The 22,274-nt window shown below is 45.1% G+C and overlaps 1 protein-coding gene across 2 annotated transcripts in view; it reads left to right on the forward strand.

The window, feature by feature from the left end:
* The window catches only part of FAM234B (family with sequence similarity 234 member B), a 66,637-nt gene that overhangs the window by 31,786 nt on the left and 12,577 nt on the right, over positions 1-22,274 (forward strand). For both annotated transcript variants that reach the window (XM_060024324.1, XM_060024325.1), the window contains exons 2-5: positions 9,058-9,456; positions 12,910-13,008; positions 16,757-16,945; positions 18,398-18,528. In XM_060024324.1, coding sequence (XP_059880307.1) covers positions 9,058-9,456; positions 12,910-13,008; positions 16,757-16,945; positions 18,398-18,528 — 818 coding nt within the window. The remainder of the gene's footprint in view (positions 1-9,057; positions 9,457-12,909; positions 13,009-16,756; positions 16,946-18,397; positions 18,529-22,274) is intronic.

The following is a 22,274-nucleotide window of genomic DNA, read 5'->3' on the forward strand; positions in this document are numbered from 1 at the left end:
TCCGCATGTGCTCATTAGAACATCGGAAGGAACACTGATAATCTCTCTCTTGGATTGTGTATGTAATATTGGAATGAAATGGGGGACACGTCCCTCTGCCTGCAGCATTGACTTTGAAGAGAGTAGCCTTATGTATCCTTAGTGTAGGATGATATCCTCCCAAGGGGTAATGGGGTGTCAGACATATTTAGCTTTATTTCTTGTTTTCTTTTAGATTCCTTGCCCCCCTGCTTCCCCTCCTGCATAGGTAATTGTCATTCTCAAAGACTGGGAATCCTGCTTTCGAAACTCTTGAGCTCTTTTGCATGCGGAGGCTTTGGTATTATTACTCCTGGAGTATTCAGTTGCAGTAACTTGGTCAGCCGACAGGGAAGGGAAGCACAGTCTGGTCGTTGGGCCTGTGTTTGGGTGGCAGCAGGGCCCTCAGCGCTCAGGAGCCTTTGATACTTTTAGGCCCAGGTACAAAGGCCATATGTTCTTTTATGTGACGTGGGTTTTTTGTTTTTTGCTTGTGCTTTTGCTTTTCTCCCTCCTGCCCTTTTCTCCCCTCCACCCCAAATACAATTTTTAGGTAGAAGTTGCTTTCTTAGAGCTCTTTTTGGATACCCTGTAATTGGATCTGTGAAGCTACTGTCCTGTTTGGGCTACTGTATCATGTTACCTTAGTTAACATTCTCGCTATTTTTTTTTTAAATTGAGTATCATTGACCTATAACATTATACTAGTTTCAGGTATACAACCTCATGATTTGATATTTGTAGATGTTGCAAAATGATCACCACAATGACATCCTCACTATTTTTACGTGTAGGGAAGCAGAGTAGAATGGTGGTGAAGAGCATGCAACAGACTTGGGTTAAATCCACTCTTTCAGATTAGTTACTTATTCTCTTTAAGCTTTAGTTTCTTCATACGTAATAATAATGTTATTGTGGAACATTCACTGTATGCCACGCAGTAGGGTTATCTGGCGTCGTAAAAGAGATGGATGTCCTTAAGAAGTCTGTTGACCGTTGACATGTGTTAAGTATTCAGTAAGTGTTAATTAACCATTCTTATCTTCATCATTAGCACCATGATCTTTACAAATGTGTTAACCTTGAGGAAGACCTGATGTAATGTGCATATGACAGATGTCCATCAACCTGGTGAAGAAAGAACAGTTGCTGGGGATGTATTTCAGTCTCGTACCCTGTCACCAAGCTCAAGATGGAAAGATGTTTGGTCCACATGCATAGAATGAGGTTAATTAATAACAGAAGGGCAGTGTGACAGTCATAAAGCAGGTGGTGGGGCAACTTATCTCTTAAGAATATATATTTTTAGTCCATTTAAAAGTTTAAAGGTCAGGGCTTCCCTGGTGGCTTAGTGGTTGAGAGTCCACCTGCCGATGCAGGGGACACGGGTTCATGTCCCGGTCCGGGAAGATCCCACATGCCACGGAGCAGCTGGGCCCGTGAGCCATGGCCGTTGAGCCTGCGCGTCTGGAGCCTGTGCTCCGCAACGGGAGAGGCCACAGCAGTGAGAGGCCCGCGTACCACCAAAAAAAAAAAAAAAAAAGTTTAAAGGTCAAACACTGAAGGGAATATAAGAGCGTAATGTTATTGTAATGGTTTGTTTCATTATATGTAACTTGGAAAGATTATGTGGCCCTGGATAAACTAGTTCATGATGCGAATGATTTCCCTTTAGTTGCAGTAGAGTGTGTAGGATAGTCTGTGTGAAGTGTAGTGCATGTCATAGAATAGTATGTATTATAGTATGTTTTCCTGAAAACACTTGGGGGTGGTACAGTTGCGTGTCTTTCCTACCGATGTTTTCCTCTATCCCATTTTGGGAATGCTGTTTACCTAGTAACCCCAGTCTTCCTGTAAGGAAAAGTGACAGCCATGGAAAGCTCATTTATGTTGATTTATTCTGAAATCAGTGTCCCCTCTTTATTCTTTGGAAACCTTTCATTGACTAAAAATGCGAGTGGTAGCTGAAATCAGCAGCCAAGAGGGTGGGAAAGTTGAAGCAAGGATTTGGTGTCTACCCCTCAGCCTGAGTATAATTTTAGGCAAGTCAGCGTACTGTCTACCTCTTTTTCTGTGAATAGACAGAAAAAAAAAATTTACTTAGGACTTCTCTAATTAAAACTTGCAGTCTGTAATAATTAAGCTGGGGCTTGTCTTTGCACTTTCTGGAAACATATATATTAATAGTGTTAAAGTCAATATGTATCTTCCTCTGTAATTTGGGCACGAACACGTGGCAGTCTGCTGCGGTCCCTTAAAGAAAGCCTCTGCGGTCTTGCATGCGTGCCTCTGCGCTTCAGAGGTGTCGTGTGGGGTCAGTTCTTGGACTTCGCGGCCCCTCTTCTTTCTCTGAGGATTCTTCTATTTTGCCGCACTGCCGTTTAGAAACGTACGTTACTGTGGAGAAGGCAGCCTGACTTTTGTCCCATCATTAGTGACTTGATTCTTTTCCCCTTGGCCTGCCTGCTCATGGGATTCCTTCTTTGTCCTTGAAGTTCGGTGCCTTTACTAGGATATGTTTCAATATGGATTATTCTTTTATTTATTTATTTATTTATTTTGCGGTACGCGGGCCTCTCACTGCTGTGGCCTCTCCCGTTGCGGAGCACAGGCTCCGGACGCGCAGGCTCAGCGGCCATTGCTCACGGGCCCAGCCGACCCGTGGCATGTGGGATCCTCCCGGACCGGGGCTCGAACCCGTGTCCACTGCATCGGCAGGCGGACTCTCAACCACTGAGCCACCAGGGAAGCCCTTAAATGTCATTTTTGGTTCCATTTTCTTTTCTGGTCTCTCCTTTAGTTATGCATATATTGGATCACTTTTGTTCTTTTTTTTTTTTTTTTTTTTTGTGGTACGCAGGCCTCTCACTGTTGTGGCCTCTCCCGTTGCGGAGCACAGGCTCCGGACGCGCAGGCTCAGCAGCCATGGCTCACGGGCCCAGCCGCTCCGCGGCATGTGGGATCCTCTCGGACCGGGGCAGGAACCCGTGTCCCCTGCATCAGCAGGCAGACTCTCAACCACTGCGCCACCAGGGAGGCCCCACTTTTGTTCTTTATATCTGTCCCTTTCTCTCTAGTCCTTTTAAAAGCTTTGATCTTTCCCATGGGAAGCACAGAGATAGTTAGTCCAGGCTTCAGGCCAGACTGCCTGGGTTTGAATCCTTGTACTATCACTTACTTGCTGTTTAACTATGGGCCAGGTACTTAAACTTCCAAACCTCAGTTTCCTCATCTTTAAAATGGAGATAATACTGTGTCTGCCTTTAAGAGTTGCTATGAAGATTTTCTGAGCTAAGACAGTAAAAGGGTTTGGAAGAGAGCATAGTAAGCGCTCAAAACTGCCAGCCACTGTTATTATTTCCGTTTCATCCTGCTTGATTTTCACAGTCTATCCTTTAAGTCTCTGACGCTGTTTTTAGCCATGTCGGTTCTTTTTGCTGATCCCAGTAAGGATATCCTTTCTAAAACTGTTTTTTTTAATTAATTAATTAATTAAGGCTCTGCCAGGTCTTAGTTGAGGCACACGGGACTTCGCTGCGGCGTGCACGTGGGATAGAGTTCCCTGACCAGGGATTGAACCCGGGCCCCCTGCATTGGGAGCACGGAGTCTTATGCACAGAACCACTAGGGAAGTCCCTAAAATCGCTTTATTTTCTTCCATCGTTTTCCTGAGCTCTCCTTGTTTACTTTTCATCTTCTCTATTGCATTGTCATTTCTTCTTAGAAATACTATATTCTTCTTATGAGCCCTTATTTCAGAGAAGACTATTTCTTTAATTTCTTGGATCCCAGGGGGAAGTGTAGGTTCATTATCTCTTCCGTTTCGTGGTAGAATTTGTCCAGCATTCGTTCTGTAGCCGGCTTTGTCCGCTAGGTTTTGTTGTAACTTCTTTCTTAGGTATTTGTAGAGCTTTGCAGTAGCTTGTGGACCAGGTACTAATGATGGCTCCTCTCTGATTCCTCTTCATATCTAGATGGGTGGCTGCTTTAAAGCCAGCTGTTGGCTGACCCGTGGGCAGGAGCTGAGTGAGCTGGGGCAGCTGGAGGCTGGAACTAATTTAGGCTGTCAACTCAGATCCCTTTCCCATCAGTGCTCTTCTTTTGCGGATGTTTCTCTCCTGGCTGGCGTTTGCCACAGGGCCTTAGAGTGCTGACTAGTGTTTACTTCTCTTCGCTTCTTGTGCCAGTTATCAATTTATTGCCCCTGAGCTGCACATTCAGTTTTGTTGCCTGATCTGTGAAAGTGGATCCGGACCCTTTAAATACCAAGTTTGTCCTTCCTGGGATACAGTCTCCCCATCCTAGGATACCTTTTGGATTTCTCTTCCCATATTTGTATTTACTCTCCTATCACTGTCTAATAATTCTTTATATGAAACTGCCCTCTTTGAATTACCGTCTGCTTTCGGTCTCCCTGTTGGACCCACACTGTCCAAAACATCCTCCTCTCGAGAACTGACGGTACTCCATCAGCGCTTGTTCTAACCTGCCGTGCTACCAGCCTGCTTCTTAAAAGGAGAGAAGCTTGTGCTTTTTCTCCTTCAGTCTTAACCTCGCCTTTGACCCTGTGGTGTTGAATGGGGCTCATTGGTGCTTCTGGGACCCCAGACTTTGTCTTTCTGAGCAAGAGATTATTTGGTTTGGCTTTATATCCATGGAACAAGGGAGGCAGCATAACTGATTGGTTAGGACTGTGGACTCTCATCAAATTGCCTGAGGTTGAATCCCGGCTTTTCTTGTTAATTCTGTGATCTTAGGCAACTTACCTCTCTATATATTTTCATCTTTTTGATGAAAATGGGAATAATAATAATACCTACCTCTTAGAGTTGTTGTGGGGATTAAATGAGTTAATCCCTGTAAATGCTTGGACCAGTGCCTGGCATAGTAGCTCTCAGTACATTTCCAGTTGACATCCACGTCATCACCGTTATTAATTCTGTGAACTCTGCTCATTGCTGGAGACTTGAAATGTATGTCCCTGTTCTTACTGTACTTCCTTAGTTGGATACAAGTTTCACTGCCTTTGGCAACGGTTTTCCATAAATTCTAGTTTGGGAATGTGGCTGTTTCCCTTCCCTCCCCCACAATTTTATTTCTTTTTATCCCCCCGCCCCCTGGTTTTAGGAAGAGACAGACAGAAAGGCCTTCCTTTGCCATCATTAACTAGAAGCACATAATTTTGTTAGAGGGATCAGTTCAACAGCGGCTTTTTTTCAAAGAATGACAAAGTGAGAGAGAGGCATGGACATATATACAGTACCAAGCGTAAAATAGATAGCTAGTGGGAAGCAGCCGCATAGCACAGGGAGATCAGCTCAGTGCTTTGTGACCACCTAGAGGGGTGGGATAGGGAGGGTGGGGGGGAGGGAGACGCAAGAGGGAAGAGATATCGGATATATGTATATGTATAGCTGATTCACTTTGTTATACAGCAGAAGCTAACACACCATTGTAAAGCAATTATACTCCAATAAAGATGTTAAAAAAAAGAAAACAAAAAGAATGCTTGCAATTTAGTTTTATAGATTTATTAAAGAATTTACAGATTTCTGCAGCGTGTGCAGTCGAGCTTTCTTCCTGCCTGTGATAGTATATCATATAATAAAAGTGCATTTCCTTTAAACCGTTTTGTTCGCCAGTATTTCATTCATGATTTCACTTTGGCAAAGGAGCTGTTTTAGGCTGTGTCTGTTGCGGGGTGGAAAGTGACTAGCAAGACTGAATTCAGTAAGGGTCGATGCTACATTTTTCACTAAAAACTGTGCAATTACAGGACAGCTTGAGTGTGTGTAGAAAGCGCGTGGGAGTTTTAGTTGAATCAGTTGTGTGATGGGGCTACCAAGGAAGCTGGCCTGCTCCTAGGTTACAGGAATTGAACTGTAGTGTCCTCTCTGACTAGGGAGGACACCGTTCTGCTCTTCTCTGCCCTGGTCACACTGCACCCTGGGGACTGTATTCACGTCTGGGAACCATCCTTTAAAGAGCACAGACATGTCACTTTGTGTCCAGAGGAGAGTGACCAGGGTGTTGTGGAGCATCTGAAACAATGCGTCTTCAAGTAATGGGTTGAAGAGGTAGAGGTATTTAACCGGGGCTGAGGAGATTGGGTCAGGCAGTGGGGAGATAGAATGCCAACCATAATAACAGAAGCTGAAATTTACTGAGTGTGACCCTAAGGCAGGACTGAGAACCATGCCTATGTTATCTTATTTAATCCTCATAACAGTCATATGAGGTAGGAACGATAATTATCCCATTTCACAAATAAGGAAACTGAGGTTACTAAAGTGAAGAAATTTCATTGAGGTCACACAGTTAATGAGAGATGGAGCGAAGATTTGACTTAAGGTTGCTATCGTAAGGACTTGAGCTTGTAAATACCGTATCTTACGTTTCTTATGATTGGTATCTTCAAGTATTGTGCATGGGGAAGAGGGGTCCCAGAAATTAAAACTAAGACAGGTAGTTGGCAAACGCCCAGAAGTAGATTCCTGAATCAGAGTAAGGCGCTGCTTTCTAGACGGGAGGGTAGTGAGTTCCCTGATAAGGCTTCCGCTGAGGTGTATGCTGAGTGACTGCCCGGTGGGCGTTGGTAAGGAGGTGCATGTTTGGGATACGGGTGGAGGTGGATTCTGTGACCTTCAAAGTCTCTAAGAACCCTGAGATTTGGGGCTGCTGTATAGGTTTTCCTCTTTGTCAAGTGTATTCTTTTTTTTAACTTGAAATTTAAAAAACTGTGGTAAAATACACATAATAAAATTTAGCATCTTAACCATTTTTAAGTGCACGGTCTGGTTAAGAATACTCACATTGTTGTACAACCAAGCTCCAGAACGTTTTCGTCTTGCAAAGCTGAAATTCTATACCCACTAAACAACAACCCCACCATGGACCTCTCCCTCCAGGTGCTGGAAACCACCATTCTACTTCCTGTTTCTGTGAATGTGACTACATATAGGTAGAATCATACAGTATTTGTGTTTTGGTGACTGGCGTATTTCACGCATAATGACCTCAAGACTCACCGGTGTTGTATGTAGCATGTGTCAGAATTGCCTTACTTTTGAAGGCTGAGTAATACTCCACCATATGCTGGCAGCGCATTTAAAACATTCTGTCAGGTGTATTTTTTTTTTAGCCAAAAAAAAAAAAAAAAAACCTTAAAAAAGTATTAGAGTTAATATTACAACAACCTATGGTTCTGTTTGCAAACTATTATAAATAAAGTTATCTGGGATGGTTAGGGAATGATGGGCCCTAATTAATAAAACCATTTGGTTCATAGAGGAAATATAAAAATTATGGGAGTCAGCTGCACTGACTCTGTGGCATACCCTGGAGGTACTATTTTGCATGAAATTTCTAATAATTGCTTAATTTTCTTTTAATTTAATACCTTAAAAAATCAAACTCAGTATTTATTGGACAAAAGGAAGTGACATCACGAAGATCCCAGTGACCAGAGAACATGAGAAATCCTTCCTTTTCCCCTTTTAAATATCCGGGTTGTATTTTCTTTTTTATATGTCTTCTTAACAAAGGATTTAACCATAGAGTTTCCATTAGTGATAGCTTACCAGGTAATTTCCAAAACCAGCCACTTTTTCTTGGTTTTTATTTTTATCTATAGCCTAAAATAAAGGCATAAACTCATCCAGTCGCTGGCTGCAAGGGCCAGGGGTGGCTCAGGAAGAGGTGGGCTTAAGCCCCCCGTAATGCCTGCCTCTGGCCACCCCTGCAAAGATATGGTCTCAGTCAAACCAGGGTGCCTGTTGTGTAAACCAGCCTCAAGACAAGTCCTTCACCTCCTTGTGCCGGCTGGATCCCACCCATCTCGGATGCAAGCTCAGAATAGCAGTTTTCAGGTGACCACTGTTTACTGAAACATGTACTGAAAGGGCGATAGATTTGCAGGGAGGTTCTCAAAAGTAAGTTTTTGGTAAGACGTCTCCAGATGACTTTCAGCATTTGACTTTCTACGTGGTTTCCATAGCAACAACTGCGAAGTCACACATATTGGCCTGTGAGGAGCAGGCCAACTGTGCAGAGAACAGTTGTTCTAAAGGTTTAGTGGAGGGAATTACCTGACAGTCCAGTGGTTAAGACATTGCCTTCCAATGCAGGGGGTGTGGATTCAATCCCTGGTCAGGGAGCTAAGATCCCACATGCCTGGGGGTCAAAAAACCGAAACATAAAACAGAAACAATTTTGTAACAAATTCAATAAAGACTTTAAAGAGGGACTTCCTGGTGGCGCAGTGGTCGGGAGTCCGCCAGCCAATGCAGGGGGCGTGGGTTGGAACTCTGGTCCGGGAAGATCCCACATGCCACGGAGCAACTAAGTCCATGTGCCACAACTACTGAACCTGCCCTCTAGAGCCCGTGAGCCACAGCTACTGAGCCTATGTGCCACAACTACTGAAGCCCGCATGCTTAGAACCTGTTGTCCGCAACAAGAGAAGCCACCGCAATGAGAAGCCCGCGCACCACAACAAAGAGTAGCCCCTGCTCGCTGCAACTAGAGAAAGCCCGCTCACAGCAACAAAGACCCAATGCAGCCAAAAATAAATACATTTTAAAAAAATGTTAAAAAATATAGTTTAGAGGAGTCGCAGGAAAGATCGGAACGTCACCAGTCTAAGATAATCAAAGGAAGTATGCGCATCAGGTGTATGGAAGGTTTCATAGAAGAGCTATGGTCTTTTTTGTCAGAGTCACACAAATTAAGAGAGGGCTTTTTTTTAAAAAAAAAACAGCTAAAATGTATTTGAAATTTGCCACTTTCTTTGTTTCTTTTGCAATGTTCTTAAGCTCATGAAAGCAATAATTCTAGAGCACCGATTTTCTTTTTTTCCCCCATTCTTTCCCCCTTTTCGCTGGAATCTATTTTATAGACGGCTCCAAGGTTCAGGCTTGTCAACGTAGATTTGTTCCGTTCTGTTCTGTGTGTTCTCCTAGGTGTTTACTGTTGCTGTGTGTTTGCCGAAGGTCCCTCCTTCCAGGTTCTCCTTGACCGTCTGGCTTTCTGTCTTTTCAGGGAAGAAGAGCCCGGACCTGGGGGAGTATGACCCCCTCACACAGGCCGACAGCGACGAGAGTGAAGATGATCTCGTGCTTAACCTGCAGCAGAAGAACGGAGGGGTCAAGAACGGGAAGAGTCCGCTGGGAGAAGCACCAGAGCCCGACTCGGATGCTGAGGTCGCTGGGGCTGGGAAGCCCCATCTCTCGGAGGTCACCACGGAGGGGTACCCCTTGGAGCCCCTGGGGGCCCTGGAGCAGAAGGCGGCCTCCTCCATCGCGTCCTACGTGCGCACATCCGTCTTCCTGCTGATGCTGGTGATCTCCATGGTCCTGGTGCTCGTGTGTGCCTTCCTGATCCCCTGTCCCCCCCGAGGCCTGCACAGCACGTGGAGCCGCCGCTTGGGCCCCCAGGGAGGTGAGCTGCGGGACCTTTAGCTCTAAGTCTGTGAAACTTCATGATCGCGTGTCATTCCGGCAAGCTTCTGATTACGTTGAAGATTTCCTCCAAGTCTTTACAAATTAACGTGTGTGTCATCTAGCATTTCTCCCCCTGTGTGTGGAGGTGGTTAGGAGGTTAGGATTTGAAATGAGACAGAAAGATGGATCTGTATGGCTCCAAAAACTTGGGAGTATCGCTGCGCTGTGTGTCTCTGGGGAAGGTCTTAATTAGACGCAGGGAGGCGAGAACCCTGGTTTGCTGAGTCCTGCCATGCAGCCGGGGCTGCATCAGGGGAGAGCAAAGCTGTGGGAAGGGCGGTTTACAGAAAACAGTGAAGCTCCCATCCTGGCCAGGCCAGAGGCCCCAGCTCCTGTAGGGCCCTTGGGGTTCTGTTGATTGTAGAAGCCTGATCTAAATTGAATTTCCAAATAATTTCTTTTTTTTCATTTTCTTTTTCTTTTTTTATCGAAGTATAGTTGACTTACAGTGTTGTGTTAATTTCTGGTGTACAGCAAAGTGATTCAGTTTTGTACACATCTTCTTTTTCATATTCTTTTCCACTATGGAAAAGATTTGTTACAGGATATTGAATATAGGTCCCTGTGCTAGACAGTGGGACCTTGTTGTTTATCAAATAATTTCTTTTCAAGGAAAAGAGAGTTGCTTCCTTGCCGCAACTTTTCTTTCTTGCTCCTAACGGTTGGAATGGTGCTACCCAAGGAATTTTGTCTCATTTTTCTTTATTTTTTATTATTATTTTTTTTACTGAATGAAAGTCTTTAAATTTTACCGTACTTTCCAATTTTCAAAAGTTTCACACACATGATTTCTTGTAAATCCCTTTTTTTTTAATCCCCTACCCCTACATTGCCCCTCCTCCTTCCCTCTCCGCACTGGTAACCACTCGTTTGTTCTCTGTGTCTGTGAGTCTGCTTCTTTTTGTTATATTCAGTAGTATGTTGTATTTTTGAGATTCCGCATATAAGTGATGTACGGTATTTGTCTTTCTCTGTCTGAGTTAGTCCACTTAGGATAACACCCTCCAAATCCATCCATGTTGCTGCAAATGGCAAGTTTTCTTTCTTTTTTATGGCTGAGTAGTATTCCACTGTATATGTGTACCGTATCTTCTTTATCCATTCATCTGTTGATGGACATGTAGGTTGTGGAGCGGGTTTCTTTAAAACAGCTTGCCCTGGGTTAAGATTGGGGATCCCATCTAACTGTCGGTGCTGAACAGTCCTGTCCCTTGAAAACTGCACCAGGCTGAAGGGGCTCAGAACACACCAGCCCACCGTGGCAGTTTGGTGTATTGACTATTTTGAGTTAAAGGCATTTGACCAATAGCAGGTGCAAGCGGGCCACTCTGACCTTCGATTCTTCCCAAAAGCAGGAGATGAAACTCCCAGGTGAAAGATGCCCTCCCTATTCCAGGAGGAAAGAACACTCTTATCACCAGAGACAGGGGGTTGAGGCAGAGAGACATTCGTACAAACAGACCTTGTTAGAATAACCCTCATCTTCCTGTAGTTCCCTCATATTTTTTAGTTACTTTTCCAGTCGCTGCTCTTCGTGCTATGCGGGATATAAACACTGCAGCCTAGCCACGTCTTTGGGTCTTCATTTAACTGTGGGAACTCCCATGCACATGCACAATTTTATTAAATAAAATATGAGTGCTTTCCCCTTGTTCATCTGTCTTATGTCAGTCTCAGCTAGAAACCTTAAGAAGGCAGAGGAAAACTTTTCCCTTCCCTACAGTATGCCCACACCCCTGCATCATCTTGATCTAGAAACATTTTCTCTCTGACCCTTCTCTGATCCCAGCTGAATTAGCTTCTGATGAGTTCTTCGTTCTCATCTTTACTTTCTCTTAAGGCAAAACTGGGTGGCTATGTCTTACGATATGTTCCTACACATAGAGTGTCTCTCCCTCTCTTCCTTCCTTTTTTGTTTTTTCTAAGTTAGCTCTTGTAATATTTATATACAGCGTAAAGACTAGTAATGAATTCTTGGTGTATCTACCACCGAGTTTAAGAAATAAGACCTTGTAAAGATCTTTGCAATTCCCCATGTGTCGCTCCTGACCGTATCCCCCTCTCCCCGCCAGAGGGTTCTCCTCTCCTGAGTTTTGTGTCGTTATTCCTTTACTTGTGTTTAAAGTTTTACCACATAGATATGCATCTCTAAATGATATATTCTTTAATTTTGCCTGTTTTTGAATTTCATATAAATATTGATATAATCACGTAGTTGTCTGTGACTTGCTTTTTTGTTCAGCGTATTTAAATAATATGTTGGAGGTTTATCCGTATCAATGTACTGTCACTGGAGTTTATTTTCACCACTAATTTTCCACGGTATGAATGTCCTATGATTTATCGATCCACTTTACTGTCGATGAGCATTTAGGTGACTTCTGTTTTTTAAAAAATAAGTAATGCCACAGAGAAGATTCTTGTGCATGTTTCCTGTTGGAGTGTGTAAGGATTTCTCTAGGGCATAAACCTGGGGGTGAAATGGCTGGGTTACAGGGTGTGTGCATGTCCAGCCCTAGGCGTTTCTCTTAAATTATCTTCCGTAGTGGTTGTACCAGTTTACACTTCCACTAGCCATGTGTGAGTTCTCTCCGAGTTTGGCAAGCGTCCTCTGACTCCACACTGTTTGGAGGTGTGGGGGGGGCATGACACTACCTACCTTGTCACTGCCGGGCGGAGATGGAGGTGCAGGCTCCCATCAGGCCTCTGCTGACGCCAGGGCTGGGCGGCTGCCCCGTTAATGCTTGGTGGGGATAGAACCGTAGGCTTCCCTCGTGTATGGAGGCCTGAGTGCTGCTAGGTGGGGATGGGAGTCCAGCCTCCCCACCCGGCCTTCTCTGACCTGACCCTGGTGGGGTGAGAGGGACCTTGTTACAGCCCGGCAAGGGTTTCCTCTTGGCCTTCGCTATGGGGCTGGCTGGGACCACAGTTTGGTCTGTGGCGTTTGGTTGGAGTCGAGCAGTTCTTGTGGAAAACTTTTCTGTCCTGCTAGGCTGTGCCTTTCCTGTCCTTTGGCTGGGGACCAGCTCTTCTGGGGCCTTCTTTGTGTCCCTGTTGGCATTTCTGGGTCGCCAGCTTCCGCAGCACCCTGTCTGGGATATGAGGCCAGAGAAGACCCAGGGAAGCCACCAGCTGTCCTTCCTTGGGTCTCGCCGTCCCCAGCCGGTCTGCCTTCTCTCTGCCTTCCAGAGTCTTCTCATGTTTGTTTTATGTTTAATGCCCAGGGATTCTAGCTGTCCTTGGCGAGAGGCACAGGCAGAAGTGGGTCTGTGTATCTTATCTAGGACCCAGAAGTCTGCCTGTTTTTACGGAGCATTCCCTTTCCAGCCTGGAGCAGGGAGCTGGTCTGTGTAACTTGCCGCGGACCCTGTGTTTCTCATGTGTCCATCAGGTGGGGACCTGTCTCCACTGGACCTGGCGGATGTGAACGGAGACGGCCTGCGTGACGTGCTTCTCTCCTTCGTGACCTCAGGGAATGGGAGCACCGCTGGTAAGAGGGTGTCTTCGGAGCCTTGGCGGGAGAAGCTGGTTGAGCGGAGGGTGTGAGCTCAGAGGATGTGCTGGGGCTGCCTCCTGAGCGGGCTGCAGTGAGGAGAAAGCCCTCGGGGATCCGGCACACGCGATGGGCCTCGTGGGGAGGCTCCTTGCATGTACATAATGCCTGGTTCAGGGAATCACAGAGCATGAGAGCTGGAGGGCGCCCCGGTCCAGGGACCAACCTGAGACCCAGGGAGGAGGTTCCTTGGCCGCACGCCTGCCCTGAACAGCGCCAGCACTTAGGTTGCTTGAGTTTTCTCTGAGTCGGTTCTCCCTGGCCTCTTCGATGATGATAAACATTCCCCTCCCTGGCAGAAAGCTTTTGCTCACGTTCTAACGTATCTTTATACACATACCTCTTGGCTGGGTGTTTCCTTTGACCCCGTCTGTTTGCTCTTCCATCTCTGCTCTCCATCCTGCTCCCCGCGGGATGGGAGGCTCACCCGTACGCATTACGTCAAGTCCCAGACCACTGGATTTGGCCAATGGGGAGCACAGGCCAGAAGCTAGAGGAGAGGAAGAGAGTGACCAGCGGGTATTTATTCCCCTGGCTCCCCTCTGCCCGGGCCACCTCAGGCTGGCTACATCCTTGATCAGAGGTCACAACCTCTCTCAAGGTGGTCCTCTTACAGGACTTCCTTTTTCTCAATTCCAGGAAATGCTTCCTCCCCCTGTCTCTTTGGGCCTGGGCATGGCAACAGTTCTGAGGGGCTGTACTATCTCTTGTGGTTTCCCTACACCTCGACCACATCTTTGTAAACAGTCTCTTTATTAAACCTCCACAACTTACCCTAATTGAGTGAGCTGGGCTTTTTTGGGACCCCAGCCGATACAAGTCAACTGCAAAAAAAAAAAAAAAAAAAAAAAAAAAGTTGCATTTTCATTATAGGTACATGGGGGCTTTTGGTTTGTCCTGCAGCCTCTATTTAAGTGCATTCGAACTGAAGTCTGTAAACTGGTACAGGAACTCTGGTTTGAGGCTGAGGATAGCCTACCAACTGTTTTTTAATCATTCAGGCCTTGGAATAAACATTTAGGTATGTTATAGAGGATTCTAGGCTGCATGCCTCTCTGACGTTATTAGAAATACCTTTCTGGGGCTTGCACAATATGCAGAAGCAATTTGGGCATAGCTTCGTTTATGGGAAGAACCTCCAGCCTAGAAATTGACTTTTATATGATTCAACCTTAATTATGTTTTTTTTTCTGCCTATGACTCATAAGCCTTTGAAGTAAAAATTTCCCCCATCCACTTTTAGAGATTTTTTTCAGTCATTTGGTATTTTACGTGGTTTGCTACATATCAGGACTCATGATGGCAAGGCCATGAGTTGGGACGCAATGTGGACCAGCCTGATTTGGTTATAGATCATAAAAGCAATAATAACGCTGACTAACACATGGTACTTTGTGCTGTGCGCTGTTGTAAGTACATAACATATTATGAACGAATTTATCCCTCGGTGTACCTATAATGTGGACTAATATTATTATCCCCTTTTGCAGTTGGGGAAACTAAGGGATAGTGAGGTGAAGGAACTTGATCAGTCTCACAGCTGGTAGTGGTAGAGCTGGGATCCAAGCGGTATAGCCGGTAGACTCTGGCGTTCCTGCCCTTGACCCTTATGTCAAATTGCTGTGCCCATAGCCCCAGCCAGTGGGTTCAAAGATCTGTGCCACTGAACATGAGGAGGATCGTGTTTCTTATTTGTTTGTTCATTTGTTCATTCATCCAACAACCTGCTGTGCACCTTACGTAGAGCTGCACTGGTTCTTTTGAGCTAAACAAGAGGAGTGTGGTCTCTGCCTCATGGAGTCGTGGTGTGAAGGGAAAGGGATGACCCATCACCACCGGGAAAAAGACGAGTCACGCAATTGATGTGGAGTCGATAGGGTCATGAAGGAGGGAGGACAGCACAGTCTATTAATCAGAGCATCCCTGGGAAGTCCGGGGGGTAACATACATCGCTGAGATTTGTCATGTAAACCGCTGCTTCTGGCAACAAGGTCTGAAAGGGCAAACCAGTTTGTCACTTGTTTTTAGGTTGTATGTTTAATTAGCAGTTCTGAGGAATAGGTACAATGAAGCTCTAACATGTCCTTATCCTTATTAGCTGTCGCTAGAAGTGAAAGGTGGAAGTGTGTGAGGTGGGCCGTATCCCTATCCTGAAAGTGGATGTGAAACTGGCATGAGAGAAAGTTATTATTCTGATAGGTTAATTGAGTGACATAAAGGATTGTTTGTTAAAGAGGCGAGCTGCCCGAATCCTTTGCCAGCTAGGTATTAAGTTGCCCAAGTATTCTTTCTTGACTGGGGCCAGATCAGCTGGTTCACTGGAACTCTAGACCAGGAGGCCCTCCTGATCTTTGCTAAGTATAACCTTCAGGGTTTTTTGTTTGTTTGTTTCACTTTTTGGCTGTGCCGCTCGGCTTGTGGGATCTTAATTCCCTGACTAGGGATCGAACCCATGCCCGCTGCATTGGAAGTATGGAGTCTTAACCTCTGGACCGCCAGGGAAGTCCCCAGGTTTATTTTATTTATTTATTTAACATCTTTATTGGAGTATAATTGCTTTACAATGGTGTGTTAGTTTCTGCAAAGTGAATCAGTTATACATATACACGTGTTCCCATATCCCCTCCCTCTTGCGTCTCCCTCCCTCCCACCCTCCCTATCCCACCCCTCTAGGTGGTCACAAAGCACCGAGCTGATCTCCCTGTGCTATGCAGCTGCTTCCCACTAGCTATCTTTTTTACGTTTGGTAGTGTATATATGTCCATGCCACTCACTCACGGTGTCACAGCTTACCCTTCCCCCTCCCCATATCCTCAAGTCCGTTCTCTAGTAGGTCTGTGTCTTTATTCCTGTCTTGCCCTTAGGTTCTTCATTACCTTTTTTATTCCCCAGGTTTAGTTTTTTTTTTTTTTTTTTGCGGTACGTGGGCCTCTCACTGTTGTGGCCTCTCCTGCTGCGGAGCACAGGCTCCGGACGCGCAGGCTCAGCGGCCATGGCTCACGGGCCCAGCCGCTCCGCGGCATGTGGGATCTTCCCGGACAGGGGCACGAACCCGTGTCCCCTGCATCGGCAGGCGGATTCTCAACCACTGCGCCACGAGGGAAGCCCCCCAGGTTTAGTTTTTAAAGAGATTGTTTTCTGCTCTCAGGGAGCATTTGCTAGCGATGATTAGAATTCAGGTACTTTGCTTCCTGCTCTATACATATTCTAGATCAGTGTCAATTTTCTGAGCCTAGCTTTGCTTCCCGTTTTGTTGTTTGTTTGCAACCCCTCCTTTTCCATATTCTTGATGTTGCTCCTTTTATTCAGGAAGCACTTGGCTGCTAGATATGCTCGGCGCTTTGCAAAGCACTGAGGATGCAGAAATGAACGTGACAGGCTTTAGCCTTAAGGAGATCCCTGTTTGGTGGGGGCTAAGGTGACAGACACGTCGACAAGTGTGTTGGGAGAGCAGAGGTGCACACGGGTTGCCTGGAGGATGTCATCTTACATGAGAGATGTGTTGAACAGATGTGACAGGTACTCTGTTTGCAGACCTTGTTGCCAGAAATATAGGAGGGAGCTGAGCGCCCAGGTCTGAGCTGCTGCCTTACCTCTATTTCCTTTTGGTTTTCTAGCCCCCCGCTCATCTCTCCCTCTTATGTCCTCTGCCTCCTGCCCTTTCTTATCTCTTTTGTGCTTTTAGGTGTCTCAAGGCCACCTGCTGTCCTCGTGTGCCTTTCGGGGATGAATGGCAGTACGCTCTGGTCTAGTCCTCTCCCCGAGGAGGCCCGAGATATTACCTGTCTGGATCTAATGCCAGGGAGAGTGGCTGAAACCGTCTGCCTTGTGACGGGGACACACAAGATGCTCAGTGCATTCAACGCGACATCAGGTAAACATCACTGACTGCGGGGCTTCTCTGGTGGCACAGTGGTTGAGAATCCGCCTGCCACTGTAGGCGACACGGGTTCTTGCTTGGTCCGGGAAGATCCCACGTGCTGCGGAGCAGCTAAGCCCATGCGCCACAACTAGTGAGCCTGTGCTCTAGAGCCCACGAGCCACAACTACTGAGTCCGTGTGCCACAGCTACTGAGTCCGCGTGCCACAACTACTGAAGCCTGCATGCCTGGAACCCGTGTTCCGCAACAAGAGAAGCCACCGCAATGAGAAGCCCGCGCACTGCAACGAAGAGTAGCCCCGCTCGCTGCAGCTAGAGAAAAGCCCGTGCGCAGCAACGAAGACCTAACACAGCTAAAAATAAATAAATTAAATAAATTAAAAAAAAAAAAAAGATCACTGACCACAAGAGATCCCTGTTCCTGGGAGGTCTAATCTCAGGTTAGAACAGTCTGGTAGGGAAGGGACTCCACTCTCCCATGGTGGGAGGTCTGATTTCCTGCTCTGCAAGGTAGATATTAAGGGAAATAAGGAGAAAGGGTTTGAGCAGAGTGAGTAATAGATCCATGGTTCAACCTACTTGGTGATAGGATGGGGCTAAACTCAGTTATCCAAACAGAACATATCCCTAGGCTTTCAGTTTCTAAGTAATCTCCCTTCTCTGTTCTTTGTATAGAAGACCATGGAGCTTTTTCTCTTTGTTTTCAGTATTTGACATACAAGGGTTCATATGTGAACTTGGGCATTAACCACTGAAAAATATGCCAGTGAAGAAGCTAAGGTGTGTGGAGGCATGTTGATTTGGCCTCTTTTATCGCATTCAGACATATGTGACAAAAGGAATGGGAGAGAATCACATATAATGTGATGACAGAGCCTTATACTTCCAGTGTGCCCGTTAACCTTCGACCTGAGGGAAGCTGAGTTAAATAGCCTCCTTCCTGGTTGTAAAGGTTGGGGTTTGGGAGTGGGGTTCCTCTGAGTGAAAAGAATTTCCGTGTGAGTTAACGCCAGCACTGAATTCATCTTGAAACCCTTTTATGATTTCTCTACTTATATGAACACGTGGTAGAAGCAGCGAGTTGGGCTTCTGTTTGGCTGCCCCTGGATGGTTCCTTAGGAGTTGGAATCATCTCTAACAGATCAATTCCTCCATCCCAGACAAGTGGGCTCTTCTTTCTTAAAGAGTCTTCAGCATGTCCACGTTACCTAAAAAATTCAGGTGTGAAGTTATTACGTGGGCTTGTTAGCCAGATACTTGAGGATTTCAGTTCATACTCCCTGCTCCATTTCTCCCCAGTAAGATAAAAATGAAAGGAAAAAGTGTGTATGAGTTGCTGTCTGTCGTTCAGCCTGTTGAGTCTCTTTTCTGGCCTGGGAGCATTGCATCTGCCTTGGGCAGAGGCAGAAATCCCTAACTGTGATGAGTGTACTTATCTTTCCCCAGGGAAAGCCATTTGGACTTTAGACCCACACTACTTACCCAACGGTACTCTGGCTGCCCCAGGCGTGGTACTGCCAGACCTGGATGAAGATGGCATCAGAGATCTCGCAGTTCTGGTCATTGGGGAATTGCAGGTATGCTCCGTGTTAGGTGGTCCTTGTTTCTTACAGGGAAAGTGTCAACTTTGGTCATTTCCTAGTATCGTTATTAGAAACGCTGCTTGAAACCTTCTCATTACAAGGGCTCAGGTTTAAATAAATTCTCTTTGTGAGATTAAGTGAGTAAATTACCATTATGAACCCATTTTCCAGGTTCCGTTGGCCGGTGTGGCAGAGCTTGGGAGCCAGATAGGTCTATGTTTGACTTCCTGCTCTACTGCCCTGTGGCCTTGGGCAAACCACAGAGCCCATCCCAGCCCTGGTTATTTCGTATGTGAAGCGGGCATGTTATCCTACTTGCAGGATGGTTATGAAAATTAGAACTAACATATATGAAATGCCCAGAGTGGTGCCTGTTTCCGCCCAGCACACACATTGTTGGTTTCACTATATATATTTAACTTTTATTGCAACTATAAAACAATGAGACAGACGGATAGAAAGCTCATAAGATATAGAGAGAAAAAAATTGTAAGTCAAACAAGTAGCGACAACAGCACCCAAAGAAAGAGTTGTTTAACCTGTACCTGCAGATTGTGGTTCTGGTACAGCGGTCCCTAAATTATGCTTCTCAGTTATGCTTTGCTGGGACTCCAGTGACCTGGAACGAGTTATTCTCTGCACAGATAAAATAATAGTAGTTTTTTTTTTTTTTTTCCCCGTAAATCACAGGAAAGAATATATTAGTGGACAGAATTATCTCAATTTTAAGTTTTTATTCCTGAAGCTTTTCTCAGAGCTTCTGTCAAACTTTCTCTTAGACTTTTTCTCAGACTGTCTAGCGTGAGTCTGCCAGGAAAGGCTCGTGGACGACAATCAACCTGGAATATTTGTGGGAAAATGTGGCTCCCGATCGTTGTGCCTCATTTGATGGCTTATTTTAATTTTACTAGACCTGGTTGTGATTTTTGTAATGTATATGCGGAGTGGAGTTACAGAATCTGCAAGTAAAATTCTTTAGAATGGAATTAAACCTATCAGGACTGTACGGTTTTCTGTCAAGAGCACCATAAACTAACTCAGAGAGCTCCACCAGTCACAAGTTTCAGGAGCCCTGCTCTGGTGCCTCAGACGAGACTTTACATTTGCGAGGTGAGAGAAAAGAAGATAGACGGTGAGGGACAATTCCGAAGGCTAGTCGCTTTTAGGGGTCCTTTCTGTTTGTTTTTCTTCAACTGGTCTCAAAGTAGACTGAACCAAAATGTCAGGAATTCTTCACATAATCTTTTTTCATTCCAGTCACTGTGAATAAAGAGACCTGGGAGTAGGGAACATTTTAATGATTACATCCATCAGGGAGTGATTCTCAGAAGGTCCCAAAGTGGAGAGTATGGGGAGTTTCTTTCTTTTTTAATTTAATTTTTATTTTATATTGGAGTATAGTTTGTTTCCAATGTTGTGTTAGTTTCAGGTGTACAGCAGAGTGATTCAGTTATACATATATATTATATCCATTCTTTTTCAGATTCTTTTCCCATATAGGTTATTTTTTTTTAATCTTTATTGGAGTATAATTGCTTTACAATGGTGTGTTAGTTTCTGCTTTATAACAAAATGAATCAGCTATACATATACATATATCCCCGTATCTCCTCCCTCTTGCGTCTCCCTCCCACCCTCCCTATCCCACCCCTCTAGGTGGTCACAGAGCACCGAGCTGATCTCCCTGTGCTATGCGGCTGCTTCCCATTAGCTGTCTGTTTTACATCTGGTAGTGTATATATGTCCATGCCACTCTCTCACTTCATCCCAGCTTACCCTTCCCCCTCCCCGTGTCCTCAAGTCCATTCTCTACATCTGTGTCTTTATTCCTGTCCTGCCCCTATGTTCTTCAGAACCTTTTTTTCTTAAATTCCATATATATGTGTTAGCATACGGTATTTGTTTTTCTCTTTCTGAATTACTTCACTCTGTATGACAGACTCTAGGTCCATCCACCTCACTACAAATAGGGCAGTTTCTTTTTAAAGGAATTATGGTTGTTAGCAGAAGCATAGCAAGACAGTGAACAGGTTTGTGTGTCCCGAACAAGTTTAAAAATCTTGGCCTTGACATCACATCTGTCTTCTAGCCAGCGGTGGTGGATGGGATGACAGTTCAGGTCTGACTGAGGGACCCTCCCTAGCAAGGGGGCTCTGTTACAGGAATGGCTTCTCACCTGCTTCTACTCTGTGCCTTTTTTGGTGGTAGAGGGAGGGGATATGGCGGTGGAGGGAGGGGTATGGACTAGTCTCCATTCTGCCTGGAAAGTGATAGGCAAGACTAGAAAAATCTTGGAGAAGTGGTGGGTTCAGAGTAGTAGCTTCATCTTCATACTGACTTTTCTGACCTCTATACCAGCAAAAAAGAACCTGAGGAACGTGTTTGAGCTGCAGATGTGGAAGGAGGAATGAGACGTATTAGGTCTATGATATAGAGAGGCGGCATTCTTAGATCTGGGGCTGGAGTGAGGCGGGCTTGGGACACCTGGACATGGTTGGGGTTAGAGAACAGATCTGGGCTAGCATGTCAGTGGGAAGGGACCTTAGAGGCCATGAAGTTAACCCTCTCACACTGTGCTACAGTCGCTGATACACTGTTCCAGATACATTGGCACCCATTCCCTCTGAGTCCTCAGGCTGATGGCAATAGTGCTAATTTGTGAGACAGTCCATTTTGTTCCTGGCCCACTCTAGAAAATTCTTACTGGTGAGAAATCTGCTTTCTCATAGCTTCCATTCATGGTGCCGGCTTCAGCTCCATAGAATACTCTGAATCCAATCCTCTTTCTACATGAATGCCCTTTTGCTGGAAGCCTGGTCCCTCTACAGCCTGCCATTCTCAAGGCTAAACAGTCCCGATTTCTCACACTGTGCCTCACGCAAAATGATCCAGACCCCTCTCTTTCTTGATTTCTTTCTTTTTTCACTACACCTTGTCCGTATCTCTTTTATAATATGGTACCCATAAACGAAAACAGTATTCTATTTGTAATAGAACCAGTTATATCAACATAAGGAAATTGTTGCTTCTTTTGATATAGACTCTGTTTATCTATAAATGCAGCCAAAGGCTGTGATAGCCTTTCTAAGAATCAGTTTTTGTTTATAACCCGTTAAAATACCCACGTCTTTTTTCCCTACTTCTTTCATTTTTTTCCTTCCAGTGTTATTGAGCTATAGTTGGCATACAGCACCGTATAAGTTTAAGGTGTACAGCACAATGATCTGACTTACGTACATCATGAAATGGTGACCACAGGAAGTTTAGTGAACATCCATCATCTCGTGCTGATACAAAATTAAAGAAATAGAAAAAAATTTTTCCTTGTGATGAGAACTCTTAGGATTGACTCTCTTAACTTTTCTACATAACGTACAGCAGTGTTAATTATGTTTCTCATGTTGTGCATTATATCCCTAGTACTTACTTATCTTGTAAGTGGAAGTTTCTACCTTTTGACAGCCTTCATCCAATCCTCCCTCCTACCATCCTTCCCTCTAGTAACCACAAATCTGATCTCTTTTTCTATGAGTTTATTTGTTTTTGAAGTATAACTGACCTACAGCCCTGTGTTAGTTCCTGGTGAACAACGTACTGATTTGATATTTCTGTACATTTCAAAATGATCACCACAATAAGTCTTGTTACCATAACATACCCACGTCTTAATTAATGGCCCAATCTTTTCTTCCAGATTTTGATCCATCTTCCAGTCTAAGACTTTTTGGAATTTTGAGTCT

The sequence above is a fragment of the Delphinus delphis genome, chromosome 11 (assembly GCF_949987515.2).
Source record: "Delphinus delphis chromosome 11, mDelDel1.2, whole genome shotgun sequence".
Lineage (NCBI taxonomy): Eukaryota > Metazoa > Chordata > Mammalia > Artiodactyla > Delphinidae > Delphinus > Delphinus delphis.